The following is a 22,509-nucleotide window of genomic DNA, read 5'->3' as shown; positions in this document are numbered from 1 at the left end:
ATGGCAATGACCCCAGAGAAGTACAACGGGAAATTGGCTATCCATACCACGATCGCAACGCGATTCTCTTGGGATCCCTCATATTCGACCCAAGCTCGGACAGGTCGTGGGTCAAAAATAATCAATCAACCTACCTCGTCGATGCCGGTTTCTGGACAGCCTGCAGAGAATCAAGAACAATCATCGAACGCAAGTCCAGAATAGTATACCGGAAGCAAGCTTATAAAGACGTTCAGCCGAAACGTCGCGGGCTCGGATACAGACGCAAGCTTGAGTACTTATCTTAAATGTGTACTCATTGGGTATGGTGAGATGATATCAATGACCGGATTATAAGGGTGGCTGCATTGTATTGCGCGGCATATTGCATTTGTTGAGTACTTCTCTACCCCCTGTCTCGGTCGTTCCTGGCGTGGCGTCGAAGGCCGAACCTTCGTCGTCTTCCACCGCAAGAACCTCTTCTGTTGGAACGCTGGAAAGTACAATATGTGACAATAGATTCAGCGTGGCCATCTCTTAGACCTTAGTACTATCAGTTGACTATATTAGAACTAGCGCAGTAGTAATAAAGAGAAAATCGTAATAATAACCGGTTCCCCAGGCCAAATAATTCACCCCGTCTTTGGAAAGTACGTTGGACAGATGTATGGACTTGTTCCCGAGCTGGATAACAACGGATCTTAACAAAGTGAAGCGAGAATAACGAACACCATGGCGATCTACCTACTCCTAAACTACCATCTAAATGATGTCGATGGCTCTCTCCTCTGCTCCCCTGAACCAATCGAGTGACGCGGGAAGGCCCTGTGCTCGAGATCTGGCGCGGACCTTGCCCGTCACGATGCCCACGCGGTAGTATGTTTCGACCTTTTCCGAGGTCGAACTGGATCTGTACGCCGAATGTGTCGGACGATTGTTGTCTTGGACCTTCGCTAAATGGTGAAACTGGCTTATTATTCTCTCCATCCCTGTCAGACCCTTGAGAATCATTTCCTTGCCCCCTCGCCGCCAGTATCGCTCCTCTTCTTGCCTCTCTTCGCGCTCTTTGTCTCGCATTATTCTTAGCTCTTTTCTTTCGTTCCACCATTGCCGGTAGTGGGTCATTGATAGCCGAGGCCGGAGTCTGAACTGCGGTGCGTCTGGTGCGTCCATTATCTTCAGTTCCAATCTCAACTTGGCGGCCTGTTCGTCGAAATCTCTCATCCAAAACCGTTGGATAAGGGAGTTTTTCGTTACGTTCGTTTCCCATCTCAAGTTGTCAGCCTGTTCGTTGAGGGCTCTCCACCTCCGTTGGATATCTGAGTTCGTATCTCCCATGTTTGCGATAGCCTTCTCCAATCTCAGCCATAGCTTCATATTATTTGGTCCGATCTGGCTCTCCAAGTCTTCAGTCCGTTTACCTTTTAGACATTTCCGATCTTTCTGCTTGGTGACAGTAGCAGTCTCGCTGTTATCGGTATACTTGCTTTCGGCAACGGCATCCAACCGGCGTAGACCCAATGCAACCCACACGATATCGTTGTCTTTCGTGTATTCCAGGATCTTGGCGCAGTGAACGATATCCCCAGCCACCAGGCTGAGCTCATTAAAGGTGCCGTCTGGAATGAAAATAACCTCCAGGGCCTTGGACATCCCCTGTTGAGTGTTCTTAACAAGCTTCCAACTGTCGTCGTGATACGTCGAAAGCTCAGTCTGGGTGATAGAAGCTGTCAGCGTTATCTTACCACTGCTGACGTCTCCCAGGGGATTGATAGGATCGACAACGCATTGGGCTTCCCGAAAGGATGCTGACGGTCTGTGGCTCCGGAAGATTTCCGGGCTTGCCGAAAACCACTTGACTGGCCATGAGGTGGAGATCCAGGACCATGTTGGCTCTCGCGATCTTCTCTGCAATGCCGATGCGTCGCAGAACGAGCCCACCAGGCGGTTCTGGTTTTGCGACAAGTAATGGTGACTGTCTATGGGGATTTGTGCGTGGTCGACTTGCCAGAGAAGATGCCATAACAAGTCCTTGTGCCATAGTCCGGCCAGGTAGCTGCCTACGGTAGGGTCCGCGTGGCGGATCCGTCTCGCAACTCCAGACAAAGCAGGAAGCCGATCGCTCTGGAGAGACAATACTCTCTTCGAGTATTGTTCTACCAGTGACTGCCACAGAAGTGTCGACTTCATGGCATCAGGGTTGTTGATCTCCTTGCCATACGGGAATCCCCGCTCATCGACTCTCGTCCACGCCAGATCGGCTCGTGAACTCCCACACTCGCACCAGAACTCGCATCGACATTCCCAAATGATTTCTTGGGGGAGGAAATGGATGGTGCGTGTTGCGAGAAGCCTCTCTTGGAAAGTCCAACCTCTAGCAAGAAGTGGATATTGCGACGTGTCCGCGTCCTCCGGGATAATCGCGTCGTGTGGTAGCCGGTGTCGAACGAGAACCTCGACGGCATTGCCGTTCGGGTCATTGTAGAGAAGGCGTGTCGAGGCAAGGTTCTCTTCATAGACTTTGGCTTTGGACTTTCCCGAATCGCGTGGCCCCGGCTTTTCGCGGTTGCCAATGAAGCCCAGTTCGACGGACGAAGATCGCGTTGCAGAAAGGGTGAGAAGGGCACCCTCGTATATGGTGTCCATGTTGGCGGATTCTTCTCTCCAGTCGACTCCCTGTTCGTCATCCTGGATGATGCAGATAGAGTCTATCCAGATATACTCAATGTCGAGGCGCCTAGTAATATCAATGGCATCACGAATCGTCTTAGGTAGGTTTCGATATTCGAGAGACTCCATTCTGCTGCTGAGAGTATCGACGGTCGTAGTGTAGTTGGAGCCCGTACCCCAGCAGTAGCTGAGAGCGGTGTACGGAGCGTTGATCCCGGCTGCTAGGACAAGTTGCAGTTTGCCATCAGGCAGAAGCCGGACAAGTCGACGAGGACCACCCGACTGTCTTGTTTTCGAAGACTGGTTGCACTTGGGATGCTTCTCTTGGCAATGCTTCAACCACGGACGCGTCAGTCTGGCAACACCTTCTGCGTCGAGCATGACCGGAACAATTTTGGCAGGTCCGATGTAGGGCAAGGCACCTTCCTTGGAGAGAGAAAAGAGCTCGACATCGAACTCCGAAGACTCTAGCCGAAGCGGCATCCCTAGGTGAAAGATGATGTGAAGAACAGTGTCGGGAGCTAAATCCGAGTGGGCATGGGTTGCTACCAGTCCAGCTTCCAACAAGGCACACCCGGAGCAGCCATTGGAAGCCGACTCGCGTATCTCTTCGATTCTGCAGGCCTTCAAATGCCGCCGGAGGCCATTGAAACCGGTACCAAGGTCGTAGCAGATACTGCATGACTGTGATCTCACGGACTCGTCATCACAAGAGAGGGATTCGGGAGTCGTCGCTGGCGATAGACTTGATGCCGATTGGGTTTGGGCTTTCTGCTCGGAGGTGTGTTTCTCATCACCGTCTGGGCTAGTGGCTCCTATTTCGAATGGCATTGAGGGTATTGTGGGATCGTCGTAAGTTTACCTGGACGTACTGGTCGCGGCTCATGTAAACACACGGCTTGTAGGCTTGTATTCTTTTCAAATGAGGAAGAATGGCGCAAGGCTTGCTTGCAAAGGAAGGCGCAGTTGCCGGTTTGAATTCGGCCCGCGACATTGACGGAGGGCGACAGATGCCAAGCAGGAATGGGCGGCGGGACAGCCTGATCGAAGGCTTCAGCAGCAACTGCGGTGTCGGTTGGTTTCAGCCAATGAATCCTGAGAGACACGTCAGCATTGCAGGCTGAGCCACGGGCGGCAGTTCACAAGAGGAACTAGCTGCGGGAAGGTATACATCCGGCGTCGACTTCAAATACAATCAAGTAGATATATTCCCTCTCATAAACCACCAGCCCCAAAACTCCAAATACACAATCATATCCCAAAACACCAATGCTTTCCCACCCTCCCTCCTTAACAAGCTTTTACAATCCCTTCTTCAACCCCTCCGTAACCTCCCCCAACATCCTCAACCCAAAGAACTTGGCAACGCTCGCGTACACCCCGATCCTCTTGACGATCTCCCCCCTCTTCACGCTCTCCACCCACTCGCCGGAACACGTACAATGCTCCATGAACTCGTTGAGCCGGAGCGCGCCGCACTTGCCGCACTTGAGGTCCTGCGTGCTCCACTCCACGACGAAGGCCTCGACCTGCGCGAGGAGCATCTCCTCGATGGCGTTGCGGTCGTACTCGGCCTCGCAGAACCCGCACCGCCACGGCCTCGTCTCCGGGCCGAGGCGCTTGCCGTCGGGGCCGAGCTCCGGGAGGAGGTCCTCGTCCCGGCAGAAGTCGAGGTCGCGCGCCATGGTGCAGCTGTCGCAGGAGAGCTGGACCAGCTTGAGGCTCTCGCTCGGGTTCTGGAAGGCGCCTTCTTTGCTGAACTCCCGCACGTCGAACATGGCGAGCAGCTCCTTCCTCAGCAGCCTCGCCTCGAGCGTGATGTTCTTGTCGAGGGAGAGGACCTGCATCAGAGCTTTGACTAGCTCCAGCACGGCGTTCCTCGATGACAGATGTGCGAGGTGGCTGCCTGGTAGCTGTGGGAAGGAGTAGTCGCCCGCCAACTCGGGATGCAATAGCTCTCTCTTCTGCAGGTTGACCAGGTTCGCAATATCCTTCTTGAGAGGTTTCTCGAACTTCTTGCCGAGAATGATCTGTCCTTCCGCGCCCTCGGCTAGCGACTTCTGCGGGAGTTGCGTCAGCCGGGGAGTGGAGTCGAACTCTCCCTGTGGGCGTTTGAGGCCGTGCATGAGGTGGATGAACTCAATAACCCAGTCCTGGAACGTCGGCTGGAGACGAGTGGGCAAGAAGGTAGCCATCTGCCAGTGCATGACGGTGTCCAGGTCCTGCCTTTCAGCCTCGACGACTTCCTGGCACGCCTTGCCACCGTAGTTGAACTCGTCGTACCAAACAAGGTAGTCCCAGTACTCCTTGATTTCAAGGTCGATGAAGTGGAAGAGCGGCTTGCTCTTGATCGATTTGATGATGTACTGGCTGTACGCAAACGCGGTGCCAACCTCAGCCTTGGTGGTTTGCAGGAGCAGACGATTTGAGTTTGCAAAGACAACTTGGGAGCCCACGCGACGGAAGTCAGCCATGAGCTGCTGGAACGCTTTTCGGGACATCATCTGGACGTAGTAGTGCAGTGCCCGATCGTACAAGAAAGAATCCGGATTCTCGACCCAACGAACGAGATGTTGCACCATGACATCAGCCATGGTGTTCCCCTTGCAGGCTTCCTGCCACCAACTCTTCACCATCTCGCGAAGAACCAAAACGCCTGCATTGGCGAAGGTACCTTCTGAAGTGATGACATCGTCTCCCGACCCATCGCCGGCAGGGTTGAAAGAGATGGAGTCTGCCCCCTCGAGCTCGTTGATGAGTGATGATGTCAAGATGGTATTGATAGCGAGATTCCTGACTTCTAGGTCGATGCAGACTGAAGAGAATGTGCCCGGATTGTTGACGGAAGGCATTTTCACGGTGTCAAGGGGACCGGTAATGTCGTCCTTTTCGTAGCCAGCGTGATCGGGACGCGGGCTGGCGGACCACCAAAGCACGATGTTGTTGTTTTGCAGACGACGGGCGTAGGTGATGTCAATGAGGAAGCGAGGATCCTCACGTTCCAAGTTGCAAAGTGGCACGTCGCCATACCTCGCAAGAGTCGTCAAGTGTAGGATCCAGGAGCCGAGCCCAAGGTAGTGTCCAACAAGGCGCTTGGCCACGACGGCTTGCCAGCCGAGCGGCGGCAGCGAGCTGTCCGCGGGGTCGTACTTGAGCGGGAGAACAGGGAAGTCGCCTAGGATCGGCACGTCGGTGATGAGCATGTTGCGCTGGGAGGACTGGAGGACCATCATCTGTGGGCGCAGCTCGTCTTTCCTCATCTTTTTGACAACATCGCTCAGCTCCAGATGGGCTTTCCTCTTCGTCGTGACTTGCGTGATCTTGAAGGTAAGCTTTTCCTGGTACCGGAAGCAGTCCTGCCAGTTGGTGCCTTCAGCCTCCTCTCCGCGTCGTGCGAGAAGTTCTGTGTAGATCCTGGAGATGTTGGGCAGGTCCTGCCCCGAATCTCTGCTCTTTTGCAGGATAATAATGTGTGCCTCATTTCTCGTTGTCGAGAACACACCAAAGATCTGTCTGTCTCCTGCGGTGATGTGGGAGATGTAGATGTACGCCAGTGGTGAGGAATCGAGGTACGTCCTCTTCTTCAGAGGCCGCTTGAGACCAGACAGATCGAATCCCTGGTCTAGGCCCTTTCCAAGCACAGCGTGCTGCTGTTCATCGATAGTGCAGAGATTGCCGAGCTGAAGAACAGCTCTGATGTTGAGCGGCAAGTGCTTCTCGTACACACCTTCGACACTGGGGTGGTTGAACAAGAGCGAAAACTTATCCGTCTCAGCAAAGTAGACATCCTCCGGAACGGTGAGCTTGAACAGATGAACAGACGAATGTCCGTTCGGGAGAGTGTGGTTGACCTGCTCGACCTCACAGCCAGGAATATCGACATCCGGCATGTCACCGCTCTTCAGGTTCAGGAACACCTGTCGCGGGACCTTGATCTTGGTCGAGTGGATCTTGGCGTCGATGAGCACATACGCGGTGACGACACCGGGAGTCTCGGTGGCCTTGAGATGCAGAAGCTGCCATGTGTTCATAAAAGTCATGTGAGCCTGCTTCATGAAGGTCGCCTGGATGTTGCTCTGGTTGCCGCGTCGATCGCCGAAAAGCTGTCGTCTGCGTATGCGAGCCTGCTTCTGGATCTTCCACTTCTGCTTCTGGTACTGCAGGAAGCCAACATAGTCTTCTGAAGGCGAAGGCATCACCTTGGGCAAACCCGCGAAGGGGTCCGCATTTTCGACAGGCTCCGGCGACTTCCTCTTCTGAGACATAGGAGCGGGCTGCGATGAAGCAACCACAGCAGTGACCGGCTTCGGCTTGAGTAGCTTGCTACCGAAATCTTCAAGGTCATCCAGACTCCGGCCGTTCAGGTTGGTGATGTCCTCCAACGGACCCTTGGGGAAGAGGTCGGTAAGTTTCTTCTGCTTCATCTTGTCCTCCTTGATGTTGATCCTCCGCTGGAGCCAGTCGGGATGAGGAACGCGAGGAACGGGGTTGCGGACTTTCTGAAGGGCAGCCGGGATGGTGATGAGCTTCTGGATGACAGATCCAAGACGCTCTAGGTAGTAGTCCCAATCCAAGAGGGCTCTCGGGTCGGTGTCGGCAGGCTCTTCCTTCAGCCACTTCTTGAGGTAAAACCGCTTCGTTGTCTCCTCGGCAGAAAAGATAGCAACCGGCACAGCACGCTCAGTGACAGGAGCATTCTTCGGTCTGGCGCAGATGATGAATTTGCAGTTCAATCCCTTGTCCTTGACCATCTGCTCGCCCAAAAAGTCCGCCAGACGTCGCGCCGTTGTGATCGATGTTGACTTCTGCGAGCCGTATTCCTCAAGAGTCTTGGACATGCTCCTGTTCTCGGAAATGAGTTCCATGAGCTCCTGGTCAGCCAGAGTTGAGCCCTTGCTGTGCAATACATCCAACCACTGGTTCGCCACCTTAGCGACCGCGGTGTAGCACTCAGCGAGGGTCGTACCCTCAAGGAAGAACTTGAAGATTTGCTGCTGGAAGATCTTGATGAGCTTCAGCTCACCTCTGCGCTTGACCTCGAAACCCTTCAGCTCTGCCAAACTGCCATCGTCGTTGAAGACGGCGTAACGCTTCTTCAAGTTCTTGTCCTCTTCCTTGGAAGTGGGCAGGATCATGGCCTTGTACGGACCGTCGACTTCGAAGAAAATGGAGTTGTCGCTGTGTGTTTCGTACTTGAACGTCTTGGGATCCTTGAGCGTCTGGTACTGGTGGTTCGTGAACTGGGCGTGAACCAGATGGTTTAACATGGTGCAGGGGTACGAAATGGTGACCTTCTTGCCGTTCTTCGTCTTGAAGGCAAAGTTTTCGGGGAACGTGGCGGGAAGCATGCACCAAATACCGTCGGTATCCAGTTCCAGAGGGCGACCAAGACGCTCGACGAGACTTCGAGCAAGCTGGATAATCGTGGCTCCCGTCAAACACGTCACACCAGCCATCTCCATGGAGTACCAGCGAGAACCCTTTCTCATGACGTACCCGTAGAAAGAGTTCAGAATGACCTTGTGGGCAAGCTGCAGCGAATCAAAGAGAATGATCATCTTCTTCGCCGCATCGACCTCAGTCGACGTCGCGCCGGACGACTTGAGCGCCTCCGTCTTGCCCTTCCACACCTTGGCCTTGCCCTTGTAATCGTAACGACGATCACGGAAGTCACGCACCGTGTTGATGTAGAACGGGTTCTCGCGCTGGCAGATGATGGCCTCCTTGACAATGGTTGTCGAGTCGTGGATCTTGTGGTAGACCTTTTGCGAGTAGAGTTGCAACCGTTTCCTTAGGAGCGCCGTCTGCTCATCGGGGCTGAGGTCTTGGTATGACCGCATCGGCGAGTTGGGCCACTTGCCGGGAAACTTTTCGTTCTCCAGGGCGTTCCTGATCATGTTGTACTCATCACGCTTGGCGGGCAGGTACTCTCCTCTCCAAGCCCAGGGCAATCGTCTGTCGCAAGTCTTGCCGGGCCTGTTGAAGTCGCATGCCGCGCAGTCCGACTCCTGGATCATAGAATCTGGTTGCAGTCGATTTGTCGTCATGATGTTGGGGTACATGGAAGCGACATCGAGATGGTAGATCAAGGGTCGTTCGCTTCGATTGGGTGTCTCTTTCAGGGCGCGTAGTCGATCTGCGATCTGCTCTTTGATCTCGTCGTAGTTCGCAATGTCGTCCATGGATTTCTTCTCTTCGACCGTGATACTAAACTTGAGCGCAGCATCCAAGTCGTTGAGCAACTCATCCACAGCACCAGGGTCAACCGCGAAGTTGACAGGGATATCTGACCGAAAGACACCGGCTTCGATACTCTCAACGTGACCTCCAACGTACGTCTCTGAGTCGAGCAAGTGTCCCTCATAAAATGCTTCCCTAGGAGATACGTGCTTATTCGGCAGAACAATCTCCTTCTGGTACGCCTGCACCATCAGCAACATCTCGCAAAGGGTACCGGTACCCTTCCTCAGCGTGTCGTCACCACCAAGCGGCAGGATAGTGCAAAGCGAGAAGATGAAGGGGTGCACATATTTCATGTACAGGTAGTACGTCGCAACAGCGTCGGAAACTGAGTACTCTGCCAGCGTCTGCGGCCGTTCTTGCGCATACGGCGTCATCAGCTCGGGGTCGAGTTCGTCAGGGTCGTATCCGAGCTTCGCCACAGTGACGGCCTTCAAACCTCGAGATCCCTGAGGCAAGTAGGAGTCTCGATTTACCCAGTGGAAACAATCCATGTGTACACTGTAACTGCACTTGTACTGGTCCTCGCTGTCCTTCTTCCAGCCAATCTCCTGGTACATGTCGATACCGTTGACGCTCGCGCGCGCCTCGACAAACGGCCAATCGAAAAAGTCACCGTTGTACGTCGCAATGACCGTCGGCCGCGCCTCCTTGATGTGCAGGAAGAAGCGCTCGATGACGGCCTTCTCGTCGGGCTCGTTGAAAATCATGAACGGACCGGGGTATTCTGGCTTGGGCGTGTAGTCGAAGTCGCCAATGTCTTCGGAGATGATCTCTCGGTTGGTGATGAGGAAACCCTGGCCGTCAATCATGTACGAAATCATCATGATCTGGTCGGTGGCGGCGTCGGGGAATTTCAGGGGCAGCTTCGTCGTCTCGATATCGTAGGCCATGACCACGGGGTCTGCCATGGCCAGCCTGTCCTCGTTGATTGTGATCTTCGTGACGCCGTGCTTCACGTCAATGAAGTACCATTTTCCCACCCGAATATCTGTCCAGGTCAGCTCGGCTCGGCTGAGTCCGCGTGGACGCAAACCTACCCATATCTATCATTACTCTTACATGGTACGGTACGTCGTACTCTCTAATATCGACAATGAAGTCGCTGGCGTCGGCAAAAGAAGCATTAGCTCGTCTATCGTCATCTCGTGAGTCGTCAAAAAGGTCAAAGTCGCCGTTCGTCCTGGTAAATCGTTAGCCAAGAGTCCAAACCCACAGAACAGCATGAGACTCACGTAGCGACCTCAGCATATGCATCCATCGCATCCACATTCTTCCTATTCCTCGCCGCGATCGGCATGATATCCTTCCTCGCCGCCATCAAATCATTCACGTTGGCGAACCTCAGCTCCAGAAACGTCCGGCGGTACCCCAGCAAGTGATTCGGCATCTTCAGGTCCTCCTTCTCGACCCTCTTGACCGTCTTGACCACGCCGCCGCCCGGCACGCGCTTGACCCACTCCTCGACCTCGCCCTCGCGGCCCTTCTTGACGGCGATGAGGAGGTACGGGTCGTACTCGACCGTGGCCTTGAAGGTCTGGCCGTCGTCCTCGAGGAAGTAGCAGTCGAGCGCGGCGCGGCCGCCCGGTATGCGCTCGTCCTCGACGGCCGTGGGCTGCACGTTGACCAGCCAGCCCTCCTTCCGCTTGCCGCCCTCGTAGCGGGCGAAGCCCATGTTCTCGTCGATGGCGTGGGCCAGGCGGGTGCGCTCCCACTTCTCGTCGGCCGAGGTCGCTTCCGTGCGGGAGGAGGCGGCGAAGGTGCGTGTCGTGCGGCCGGGACCGTGGTAGGCTTGTTTCCCGCCTCGGCGGTAGCCCTTTTGCGGGCGGCGGAGACTTGTGTTTGGCATCTTCGGCGTGTGTCTGGATCGTGGGTGGATGTTGACGAGGTGTTGTTTTTTCCCGTCGAGGGGCTCTTGCTGAGAGACTCTCGAGGCAATCGAGTTTCTAAAGATTCATGGAACGAAAGAGTCGCAGATCAATCCAAGAAGTCTTACTTGCGGAAGCCAGGGAATCTGAAGGTAGACGAAACCCTTTGACAGGATTTAGGGGGTATCTCAGAAGTTCTTGCAGAAAAAAGGGTCAAGAAACAAATCCGTATGGGTATCGTTCACCACTCCAGAAATTCGACGAGTGGGAGTTTGGCAATTGTCACTTGCGCGTGTTATGTCTGGGGGGCTACTCTGTAATAGTGCACAATCTTTTGGTAGATCGGGGGCCGGGGTGTGGTCCAGAGCGAACCTGCAGAGAACGCGTCTCAAGCGCGCTCTTACGCGACTGATGCACGGCTTTCCCGCCAAAAGAAAAGAGTGCCCCACAATCAATTAAGCCCGGTCGGGGACGTGCACACCCGTGTCAAAGGGCCGACGCACAGACCAGGCCCGGCCCAGCAACGACGGGACTCGGTGGACGTCATCTACCCATCTCAGACCACGGGCAGATTTTTGAGTGAGAGAAGGTTGAGAGTGGTAGCGAACTCGACGAAATTCGAATATCAAATGCACCACAACCACCCCTAGCAAAAAGACCACAATGGCGCAGGATCCACCACCCCCAGGGACCACCGTCCACACCACCACCGACGCCGAGGGCAGGAAGATGTACCTATGGTCGAGGTCGACCAACGGGCCGGTAGGAGAGGGCGCGCCGGGCTCACCACCGATGACACCCTCCGAGACCCCGACCCCGACGACACCCGCGGCGGCGGCGGCCCCCAAGCCGGACCCCAAGGATTTCCAGTCCAACTTCCCCATGAACGAGCACGGCCAGAAGTACGCAACCGTCGGAGAGGCCGTCAAGTCCATCAAGGCCGAGGACTTTGCAAACGTCACGCAGATGCCGTGCGCCAGGGGCGGGTTCCTCACTGGTATCGCCTCGGGATTCGGCGTCGGTGGTCTGAGATTGGTTTTCAGAGGTACGATTCTCAGCATTGAATCCTGTCTCATTCGGCTTCACACAACTTGAAGCTATGGTCACGATGAATGAATCCTCAACTCACATATTCCCCAGGAACACCCGCCAAGGCCGCAAACTGGGCCGTAGGCAGCTTCATCGCGGGCGCCGCAGGCTACTTTGAGTACTGCCAATTCCAGCGTCGGCAGGAGCGCATCAGGATGAAGAGAACCGTCGAGGTCTACCAGGAGAGCATGGCCGAGAAGCGCCGCAGAGAGACGGAGGCGCTGGAGAAGAGGCAGCAGGAGCAGGAGGCCGTCAAGGCCAGCCAGAAGTCCTGGTACAAGTTCTGGTAACAACGTTTCCATTGTAACGACATCTCGAGAGGATCTCTGCATCCCGTGTACGAATATCTTTGACCTAGAAAGCATCGATGGCAGCGCACATGATGCGTTGGGAAACCAAAACACTTGTATCATCTCTGTCCATTTTAAGTTGGGGTATAAAAGAAAGACTATTCATATCGTCCACCCGGACTCCCTTGCCTGCTAATTGCAAACGCATTCCCCTTTCCAGCGTGATAGAAAGGTTACCATACTTATCATCAAATGATGAAAGAGCTTCCAAGAGCTCGTAGTAAATACCTCAAATGCAGCCATGCCTTCAATCACGCCCTTCCCAGAAACACACCTAAACGCCCATAAGAAGCCCTTAGTCCAGGCATTACACATGGAATTGGGAGAGAGAAACACCATCCAGCCCAGCATTTCACTCCCTAGATCTCCCTTATCCGTTCGTGGCAATCGTGTTCGGCTCCGACTCAAATCGCACCTTGCGCACACCGCTCCCAGAGGCAGGCTTCGAGTCAATCTTGACACCCAAGCCCGCGCCGCTACCGCGTCTGCGCTGGCTCCGCCGTGCCCTGGCCTCGCTCTCTTCGCGCTTCTTGTACTCCGCCAGCTGCAGCCGGCGCTTCTGTGTGCGGGCGTACGCCATCGCCGCCGTCGGCATGAACCCGACTCCGTTAATGCCGGTGCCGTCGTCGTCCTCGTCATCCGGGTCGTAAATCGTGATCTCCTCCTCCTTCCACGTCAGCGCCGCCCTGACGGGGTCAACGACCTCCATCTCGGCGTCCTCGTCCTGCGTCGCTGCCTCGGTGGCAGCCTTGCCCTTGCGGTTTTTGAGGGGCGGCGTGCCGGCTCGTCTGCGTCCTCTCGCCTTTGCCTCTTGTATGCGGTTTATGAATGGGTTTGGTCGTTGCGGGCCTGTCGTGGCTGCCGCAGTCGTTGTGGCAGAATAGGTAGTATTTGGTAGAATGGCAGTCTCAGCGTCGGGCGCCACAGACGTCTCCGTCGTCGGGGCGAGCCCCGGATCGCTCCTGATCTCAGGGTCCGGAACAGCGACGGGCTCGGTAGCGTCGGCGTCCTTCATCTCCAGCTCCGGCATCTTGACTCTCTTGCGGCTCGCAAACGGTTCGTCGTCGAAGGCCCCATCGCCGCCGACGTCGCGAACGGGGTCGTATGGGCCCTGGCGCTGTCGAGTGCTGCCGCCGCTGCTGCCCTGTTGCTGGGCTACCCCGCCCCCACCACCAAGCGCCAGTCCGCGGAACTTGTGCACAACCTTGCTGCGCGGGCTCGCGCTTCCGTCCTCGTCGCTCTTCGCATCCGGAAGTTGGAAGGAGAATATGGAGGTGGTGTAGACGGGCGATAATTGGGGACCGTCTTCGTCTCTCTTGCGCTTCGGCGTGGCTGTCGGGGTTGGAAAGGCGTCGGTCATGATTATGGATGGCTGCTCGGGGACGGTGGATGGAGAAGCCTGACTCGATATCGTAAGGTATATAGCGTCGTTAACGTTTGAATAGCACAGGCGGCGGTGCGATGATAAGTTCGCACCGCCAATCGTGATTGATATTGCGACCGGAATATTTCGATTTTGTTGTTGAAGAAGAGGACGTCGTTGCGGTGTAGGCAGCTGCGGAAAAGGAAGGGTGGTCTTCGGGAGTCACTGTGCAAATCCGGCAGTCACACACACACCTTTTGGCGGTTCTTTGCCTGGATGGGAGGTTGTTGAAGTCCCTGTGCTAACCGTTACGTCGGTGCGATAAGCAGAATGGTGCGCTAAGATAAAGCTAGAGCCCCCCGGCGAGCAGCGCATCTGCAAGAACTCGTCTTCGTCCCATGTTTTATGCTTTCACCTCTCATCATCAGATCAATCAAATCGGCTCTTTTCCATGGGACACGGACACTTTATTCTGAGATGGACACCAGACGCTTACGACTTCATCAGGGAACAACTCAAATTGTCTCCGTCATTTCACATGAATTATATCTGTATAATATGAATTATATCGGCCACAAATGAGACTGTCCGGATGTTCATGCTTTCTCATTTCCGTCGGTTGATACCAATATTAACATTATGACCTCCACGCCCCGAATTCCCTTAAAATTGCGAACACTCACTCGCTCCAGGCCTTGTACACGATACGAGTGCCATAAGTCTCGCCCTTCTTCAGCAACATCTGGCCCTTCCACTCATCCACATTGATAGCATTGACCCAACGGCTCGGCTCAACGCAGAACCCGCTCCTCTTGCCCCTCGCCGGCGCGCCCTCCACCGCAGGCACGTCGATGCCCTCGCCCGTGTAAAACTGGAAAGCGGGCTCCGTGCTGAGGACCTCCAGGTTGACGCCGTTCTTGGGGTGCTTCGCGTGCACGTGGAGCCTCAGCGGCTCCTTGCGCGTGTCGACGGGCACCGAGCCGGGGTTCTCGTTGACGACGAAGCAGTCGTCGACGGCGGGCCCGTCGACGCCCAGCTCGAACGGCTTGCCGCCCTCGATGCCGGGGAACGGCACGGGGCCGCCGGTGGGGATGCCGTTCTCGCGGGGCAGGTGGGCGTTCGTCGCCAGCGTGGCGATGGTCCCCGCGAAGGTCTCGTCGCCGGTGAGGTTGAAGTAAGAGTGGTTCGTCATGTTGATGGCCGTCTCGTCGGCGCCATCAACAAGCTTAGCCTCGTACTCCATGCCCAGCACGGAGACCTCCTTGCCGTCGACCTGTTGCGTGCCAGCAGTGTAGACAACAGTGACCTTCACAGTTCCCGGGAAGCCCTCGTCGCCATCCTCGCTGGTGAGCGAGAACTCGACGCTCTCGCCGCCCTTGAGGCCCTCGACGCCGGGGATCTCACGGGTGCCGACGGGCTTGGGGCCGTCCCACACGCGCTTGCTCCAGGGCTTGATACCGCCGTGGAGGTGGTTAGCGCCGTCGTTGGCCGCGAGCTTGTAGGTCTTGCCGCCGTTGAGGGACTTGATCTGGGCGGACTCGAGGCGGTTCGCGACGCGGCCGACGGTGACGCCAAAGTAGGGAGAGTTGTGCTTCTCGTAGAGGTCCTGGGTCGGGAAACCTTGGACGATGTTGGTGCCGTTGACCCTGAACGACTGGAGGATGGCGCCCAAAGGCAGGAACTCGAAGGGGGCGTCAGTCATGGTGATGTATGGTTATCCGAGCGGATTCCGATGTTGAACAAGACGGTGACTGTGATGCAAGTGTCGTGATCGCGGTTTGCCGATGCGGACGGTGTTTAAATGCTCCAAGAGCGAAATCACGCAACGCAATGGGAGGGATGTGTCCTTTAAGTGCAGATAATTCCTGCGCTGTACTGGCCAACACGTTGAAGCGTGCAATTCAGGCTATTATTGCTTGTATTTGCGCTTCGCAGTGGGGTTTTGGACGAGGATGGAGGGGGAAACCGCTGAAGAGTGGAAATGACGGAGTCTGCGGGGCAGTCGCTCGAGGCGGGGTAATTTGGAGACACCACGACGCTGCACAGAGCTGCTGACCACGCCCAAGCTTCCCCTCTCTCTCCCTGGATGCGCACCTCACAGCAAGACTGCCCATCGGTTATGCTGTCGTCTTACTGGTGCGTTTAGACAGACCTACGAATCAAGTGTTTTGAATGCATCGGAACCAAGCGGCTGAATGGATGGGCAATCTTATTCTTGAGAGGCTCGCTTGTGGTGTAGAATGCCACTAAACCGGATGTCGGGTCTAGGCGCAAAGTGGGTTGTTAGTTGTCCTGAGAAAGTGCCACCAAACCGCCAGTAATACATGATCAATCATGCCCATGTTCATTATCGCCTATCGCCTTCGACCGACATTCCGCGATGATGCCGAAATCAGAGTACGCGAGTGCGCCAATGGTATATAATACAACCTGCAACGAGTGCAATCAGCCAAATCATGTTCCAACAATGAGATATGCTCCTCCCTCAAGACCAAGAAGTCAATGGTTAATCCGAATCCTCATCATCGTCACCAAGGAACGCCAGGTCTGCCCGCGCCTTTCCCCTAGCGCGTGAAGATATGTGCGCCTCTTCGTCATCGTCTTCATCCCCGTCGCTCTTCTCCTCACCAGAAGGTTCTTCTTCCACGATCTTCTTCGCCGGCTGTTCACGCGCCTTGCTGCGTGATGATCGGCCTCCAGAGCCCCAGTTCGCGTTCATCTCCTGGACCGCTTCCAAGTCGGCCTCGAGCTCCCGGCGTTCTTTGATCTCCCGCGCCCGTGCCTCGGAAAAGCGACCGTCCATGCCGATGTCTTCCAACATGCCCCTGAGATGCTTGATTTTGGCTTTCGAGTTGTCCCCATATTGCTTCAGCTCGAAACCCCAGATCTTGCGAATGCCACACTTGACCAAGTGAGACTGTAGCTTCTTGATCTCGGCTTCATCCGCGCTTTCTGGCGCGGCGGCCTTCTTCTCCTTCTTGGGTTTGGCCGTCTTGGGTGCTCCGGCTTCCTTCTTCTTGCGCTTCGGCTTAGGCGGCTCATCGATGACATCCGACAGCTCGCTTGATGTATCGTCCAGAACTGTGGTCTCCTCCTTCTTCTCGCTAGGAGGCTCGGGCTTCTCGGCAGACGCATCGTCATCCTTGGTCTCAGCCGGGGATTTCTCCTTGGCCGCTGCCTTGGGGGATGCCTCCGGCTGTTCGTCTTTTACCTCAGCGTCTCCGTCTTCTTTCTCATCATCACTCTCGGGTGGCGAGCTTAAAGCGTCCGAGTCGCTGTCTTGGACCTTCTCTTCCTTTTTGGCGCGACCGTTCCTAGCTTTAGATGGCTTCGCCTTGACTGGACTCAGCTCCTCGTCAGAATCAACTGTGGCGCGCGACTTCTTGCGCGGAGCTGCCTTCTTTTTCGGCTTAGGCTTCTCAGCCTCCGACTCTTCCTGCTCGGGTTCTTCGTCCGGGGGAGTAGATGATCGCCTTCTGCGTTTCGACGGCGGGGATGCTTCTGTCGATTGGCGCTTGCCGGTCTTCTTAGGTTTCGCGACTACCTCTTGCTCGGGCGGCGGAGACGATTTCGCGTCGGGGCTCTCGAGAAGCTCGGTCTAAATCAAGCCGTGTTAGTCGCGACAAGGTTGATGCGGCATTGCGCGCGTGCGAGGGGCAGGGCCAATTACAGCGAGCTCTTTGATCAGCTTCTTGCTCTTCTCCTTCCACTTCCCCGACGAGAAGAACCCGTCCTCGAGCTCGAGGTCGCTCTCGACGCGTTTGCGGATGTGGTTGACCGTGAGCTGATCCTTGTCGGTTTTGAAGACATCGCGGACTGTTGAGAGGAGCTCCGCCTCGATCTTCTTGTCCGAGGGAGCCATAGCTTAGAGTGGCCGGGGTAGAGAAGAAGGGTATTCTATAACAAAATATTCGAATCAGGAGTCTGAAGGGGACCCGGAGAAACGGGGATTCCGGATTGAAGTGTTCCGCTGAGCTCGAGTAGCTCTGTCGCGGTCGTCGTCGCGTCAAGTCGAGGTATGGAGCGCATCAACAAAGCCGGCGCGGACATGGAAGTGCAGATCAATTGAAACCGGGGGCAGCTGCGACTGAACCAAAGTGGGGCTGAAAGTCACCCGGTGATGGTCCAAGCTTCCATTCTGCTTTGACTTGGCCTTCAAGCTCCTCAGCGAAAAGAAAATGGGAGGCATCATTTCTTCAACCTCACGATAGCTCGACAAATATGCACAGAGGATGGTATGAGCCTCTTGCATGTATTGTCAAAGGATGACGTGGAGTATATCTCCATGAACAGAGAAACCGGCTGAACTAATCAACTACAGGATGTAATGGAATGCCCCGTCAAATGGAGGGAAAGTACGACTAAATACACAGCCCAGCTATACAAATCAATACTCTGCCATATCTCCACGATCATCATGAGGTCGAATCGAGATTATTTCGCTACATCGGCGCAGACAAGACTGGTGCAAGCCTCGATTCGGGCCGGGAGTCAAGGCATCCGACTTTGCGCCGCGCGCGACCCAGTTCAAGGAAGTTTTGGTCCGGATTCCGGGGGAGAAAATGGGGCCTTCGATGTCAGTCTGCGGTGATCCAACGGGGGACCTTGTGGGTTGGATGATTGGGCTGGAGCGTTCTCTCGACTTTTCCATGCCTCATTGGCTGGTGAGACGGCTTGAAGGTTGAAACGTCGCGCAGCTGCCGGGGCTGAAGCTCCTCACCCCTTGATGTCCACGGAAACGGGTGCTTTTCTGGCCTCTCCGTTTCCTTGGACGCGGTTCGAGCCTCTGGGATGACGGCACGCTTGCGTCGTTCCCGGGGCACCAGACGGAGCATGATTTTACCTGTGAGACTTGAGGCTCCTTTTGTCGTTGAAGATCCCAGCTTTTGGTTGCTGTACGATGCCCAATCCATGCAAGGCACTCGAGGCACCGAGCGCAGCGTGTAAGTGAGCATCGTAGAGTCATGGTTGTCGGGAAGACCTCCGGTCAGTCTCATGGAAACCATCATTGTTGCTGAAAAGCCATATGGCAGGGATGGCTGGAGGTCTGAAATGCGCCATCATCCTTGCGTACCCTGGTGGGCCTGCGACTCTGCGTGTGGTCACCAAGCAGAGTGAGAGTGGATGGAAGGAAAAAATCAGAGGCATCGTGAACATTCTCTTTTCTATCGCCGATGCCGTGTCCACTCGGAGCCGGGCTATCCACTGGAGAGCGGGTAATAAGGTAAGGTGCTGAGGACTCCCATGTACCGGTACTTGCTGAACATTCACTCATTCGGATTCAAATGCAGACGAGAGGTCCAGGAAAGTCGGATTCGCGGCCCTACCGAAATATATCGCTCACTAACTATTCGGCCAGACTCATGAATGGCCCGGTAAGCTTTTTGGCGAAGCGAGCAGGCAGATGGCTGGCCAAAATGACAGAATTGACGAGGTGCATAGACCGTGGGAGGCGATTGTAGGGGGCGAAGTGATAACGAGAAAATATGAGGAAAATTGACGAGCAGTGACAGGCCGTCGCAATGATACCTAATAGAATGACATGGGTTGTGTCTGCGCCCAAATTACGTAGAGGGCACCTTAGCACCATCTAGCCACAGCAAGCCAAACATCTGATTGATATCCATCTCTCATACAGACTTCAGATGACAGCGACGGTAAGGATAGCGGTGGTGGCGGTGAAGTTGAAATATAAGCTAACGCGACTTCAGCTCAACAATTAATCGCTTGCTGCTTGGCTATGTTAAAGCATTAGTTTGCGAGCTTGGATTTAGTCAGTTTGTACGTACTTTACAGTCAACGGTTTGTTCTCTCCATGCCTGACAGCAGCACGACGTCACATCAAGTACCTCTACTTCCACTTCTGGGGAAGCTGAGTGTGCTGCTGCCCTGCCTCTGCCTCAAGCAGACCATCGGAATGACATTTTCCTGCTTTCTTTCGTTCTCTCAACACCCTCAACTCACCTCACATCTCACCTTGCCATTTCATTCCACACCCAGCTCACATACCTACACTGCTAGTACCTTGCTGAGTACCCTTACAGTCAGAGTCAGGTATCTCCGTTGCCAGCCGACATAAGGATAATTCAAGTCAATTGGACGTCCAAATCACCGCACCGCAGCCAACCACCAACTAGCCGCCTTCTGCCGCCTCTTCCTATCCCGACTTCCTACTTCTTCCTTCACCTCAACCCAAACGAATACCTGCGCCGGTTCCGCGTTACACTGCTTGCTACCTTGTCACACGTTTTCTCAGGGTATTTGACGCCGCCCTCGGTCTCGAGCTATCTCTGTTGCTTCTTTTCTACCAGCTGGGCAATCGTACCAACAAACAGCTCTCCACCATCAACAAAGCTACCTAGGTAAGCTTGCATCTATCCCTGGCTCGCTCTGCCGTCACCTTTCACAACACCCCGGCTTCAGATTGCATCGCTTCCACGCCAAGTACTCTGGGTCCAGCGAGACGAACCTACATTTACCCCTCCATTCCCCCGCAAGCTCATCCCAGCCTGACAACGACTCAGCTAACACCTTTCCCACCCGCCACAGCACCACTAAAAGCTACTTGACCAGCTGCTGCTCCCCCATCTTCCGGGCACCAGCCGAACCCACGATTTTCTTCCTCCCGACCTTCTTCACCACCGCATCGCCAGGCGAGCTATTCCCACCATGCCTGCGCTCGTCGACGAAGACACCGCCCCCGGGCGCCTCTTGCTCCTCTCGAACCGACTCCCCATCACCATCAAGCGCTCCGACGATGGCAGCTACTCCTTCTCCATGTCCTCGGGCGGTCTCGTCACCGGCCTCAGCGGTCTCTCAAAAACTACCAGCTTCCAATGGTACGGCTGGCCTGGTCTCGAGGTCCCCGACAACGAGATTGCCGGCATGAAGCAGCGTCTCAAGGACGAGTACAACGCCCACCCCGTCTTCATCGACGACGAGCTCGCCGACAAGCACTACAATGGCTTTTCCAGTACGAGTCCTCCCTTGGCGCATTTCTCCGCGATTCAAGCTAACAACCTCCCTCTACAGACTCCATCCTGTGGCCCCTGTTTCACTACCACCCCGGTGAAATCACATTCGACGAGAGCGCATGGAGCGCCTACCGCGAGGTGAACCGCCTGTTCGCCAAGGCCGTCGTGCAGGATGTTCAAGATGGCGATTTGATCTGGGTCCACGACTACCACCTCATGCTGCTCCCCGAGATGCTGCGCGAAGAGATTGGCGACTCCAAGAAGAACGTCAAGATCGGCTTCTTCCTTCACACCCCATTCCCCTCCTCCGAGATCTACCGTATCCTTCCCGTCCGCGAGGCCCTGTTGACCGGCGTGCTCGACTGCGATCTCATCGGTTTCCACACCTACGACTACGCCCGCCACTTCCTGAGCAGTTGCTCTCGCATCCTGTGAGTTACACCCGCCATACCTCGGCGTGCGCCCAAGCTAACGAGACGCAGTGGTACCCCAACAACACCCAACGGGGTGGATTACAACGGCAGGTTCGTCACTGTCGGCGCATTTCCCATTGGCATCGACCCCGAGAAGTTCGTCGAGGGCCTCAAGAAGCCCAAGGTCCAGGAGCGCATCGAGGCCCTCAAGCGCAAGTTTAACGGCGTCAAACTCATCGTCGGCGTCGACCGTCTCGACTACATCAAGGGCGTCCCCCAGAAACTCCACGCCCTAGAGGTCTTCCTCACAGAACACCCCGAGTGGATCGGCAAGATCGTGCTCGTCCAAGTCGCCGTGCCCTCGCGCCAAGACGTCGAGGAGTACCAGAACCTCCGCGCCGTCGTCAACGAGCTCGTCGGCCGCATCAACGGAAAGTTCGGCACCATCGAGTTCATGCCCATCCACTTCCTCCACCAGAGCGTCTCCTTCGACGAGCTCACCGCCCTCTACGCCGTCTCGGACGTCTGCCTCGTCTCCTCCACCCGCGACGGCATGAACCTCGTCTCGTACGAGTACATCGCCACCCAGAAGGAGCGCCACGGCGTCATGATCCTCTCCGAGTTCACCGGCGCCGCCCAGTCCCTCAACGGCTCCCTCATCGTCAACCCCTGGAACACCGAGGAGCTCGCCAACGCCATCCACGACGCCGTCACCATGACCCCCGAGCAGCGCCTGGTTAACTACCGCAAGCTCGAGCGCTACGTCTTCAAGTACACCTCGGCCTGGTGGGGCCAGTCCTTCGTCGCGGAGATGACCCGCCTCTCCCACGAGACGATGCAGTCCAAGACGCTGCGCAACATCAGCGGCAACGTCGTCGGCCAGGTCAGCAAGGCACTCCACGGCGCCATCGAGGGCGCGCAGAACCTGGTGGGCAAGGAGGGCGAGGAGGCGAAGCAGGAGAAGCAGGAAGCATAGCGGCGCAACGTGGACACATCCGGTCGCGAGAGCCGACCATTCATTTTGCTGCCACCCGTTTTTTTGATGAAGGCATGACGAAGGAAGCGAATACATTAACATACCCCCAACCCCATGAACAGAAGGAAGGGCACAAGGGGGGTATGAAGCCAGCTAGCAACATGAGCGAAAGAATTTTCATAGGTAACGCCGGGTGGGAGGGGGCATCGAGCCAAGCGGAGTTTCATTTTGGGAAGGCTTAGACACAGACACGTAAATCACACAACTTACTACTACTCTCTTGTTCATACTCGTCGTGTTTGTGTATTGCTTTGGTGATTAGACTATCTACCCTAACTAACGACAGATGATCAATTATGGCAGTTAACAAACAACGCACTTACATCAAGGACGGCAATGTTGGAAATCGAGTGTATTGCTTGGTCGGATGAAACTACCAAAACAAGCCGATCGTTCTCATTCGAAATTTCGTCTCATTTGGGTTGGATAAAAAGGTATCTAAAGAGAACTCTCATCTGCTTGAGCAGACAGAAAAGAAGAGAAACGCGAAAAGGCTATTGGAGCAAAACATGAAGCGAATCGTGCCT

At 55.4% G+C, this 22,509-nt stretch overlaps 7 protein-coding genes across 7 annotated transcripts; 2 read left to right on the top strand and 5 right to left on the bottom strand.

Annotated features, from left to right (window-relative positions):
* Positions 1 to 741: 741 nt before the first annotated feature.
* Positions 742 to 3,132, bottom strand: CkaCkLH20_09706 (uncharacterized protein; the record flags this gene model as incomplete). Its single annotated transcript, XM_038892421.1, has 1 exon — positions 742 to 3,132. One exon carries the CDS (start codon positions 3,130 to 3,132, stop codon positions 742 to 744), a length of 2,391 nt encoding a protein of 796 aa, XP_038742304.1.
* Positions 3,133 to 3,950: 818 nt separating this feature from the next.
* Positions 3,951 to 10,738, bottom strand: CkaCkLH20_09705 (uncharacterized protein; the record flags this gene model as incomplete). Its single annotated transcript, XM_038892420.1, has 3 exons — positions 3,951 to 9,880; positions 9,930 to 10,072; positions 10,125 to 10,738. 3 exons carry the CDS (start codon positions 10,736 to 10,738, stop codon positions 3,951 to 3,953), a joined length of 6,687 nt encoding a protein of 2,228 aa, XP_038742303.1.
* Positions 10,739 to 11,420: 682 nt separating this feature from the next.
* CkaCkLH20_09704 (uncharacterized protein) lies at positions 11,421 to 12,136 on the top strand (the record flags this gene model as incomplete). The annotated part of the gene is made up of 2 exons (XM_038892419.1): positions 11,421 to 11,802; positions 11,898 to 12,136. 2 exons carry the CDS (start codon positions 11,421 to 11,423, stop codon positions 12,134 to 12,136), a joined length of 621 nt encoding a protein of 206 aa, XP_038742302.1.
* A 430-nt stretch (positions 12,137 to 12,566) lies between these two features.
* CkaCkLH20_09703 (uncharacterized protein) lies at positions 12,567 to 13,556 on the bottom strand (the record flags this gene model as incomplete). The annotated part of the gene is made up of 1 exon (XM_038892418.1): positions 12,567 to 13,556. The coding sequence occupies one exon, from the start codon at positions 13,554 to 13,556 to the stop codon at positions 12,567 to 12,569; it is 990 nt and encodes a 329-aa protein (XP_038742301.1).
* A 682-nt stretch (positions 13,557 to 14,238) lies between these two features.
* Positions 14,239 to 15,261, bottom strand: CkaCkLH20_09702 (aldose 1-epimerase; the record flags this gene model as incomplete). The annotated part of the gene is made up of 1 exon (XM_038892417.1): positions 14,239 to 15,261. One exon carries the CDS (start codon positions 15,259 to 15,261, stop codon positions 14,239 to 14,241), a length of 1,023 nt encoding a protein of 340 aa, XP_038742300.1.
* Positions 15,262 to 16,065: 804 nt separating this feature from the next.
* Positions 16,066 to 17,421, bottom strand: CkaCkLH20_09701 (uncharacterized protein; the record flags this gene model as incomplete). The annotated part of the gene is made up of 2 exons (XM_038892416.1): positions 16,066 to 17,157; positions 17,230 to 17,421. 2 exons carry the CDS (start codon positions 17,419 to 17,421, stop codon positions 16,066 to 16,068), a joined length of 1,284 nt encoding a protein of 427 aa, XP_038742299.1.
* A 2,807-nt stretch (positions 17,422 to 20,228) lies between these two features.
* Positions 20,229 to 21,922, top strand: CkaCkLH20_09700 (glycosyltransferase family 20 protein; the record flags this gene model as incomplete). The annotated part of the gene is made up of 3 exons (XM_038892415.1): positions 20,229 to 20,532; positions 20,592 to 20,964; positions 21,016 to 21,922. 3 exons carry the CDS (start codon positions 20,229 to 20,231, stop codon positions 21,920 to 21,922), a joined length of 1,584 nt encoding a protein of 527 aa, XP_038742298.1.
* Positions 21,923 to 22,509: the final 587 nt, after the last annotated feature.

The sequence above is a fragment of the Colletotrichum karsti genome (genome assembly GCF_011947395.1).
Source record: "Colletotrichum karsti strain CkLH20 chromosome Unknown Scaffold35, whole genome shotgun sequence".
In the NCBI taxonomy this organism is placed as follows: Eukaryota; Fungi; Ascomycota; class Sordariomycetes; order Glomerellales; family Glomerellaceae; genus Colletotrichum; species Colletotrichum karsti.
This window is presented reverse-complemented; position numbering and strand designations above follow the sequence as displayed.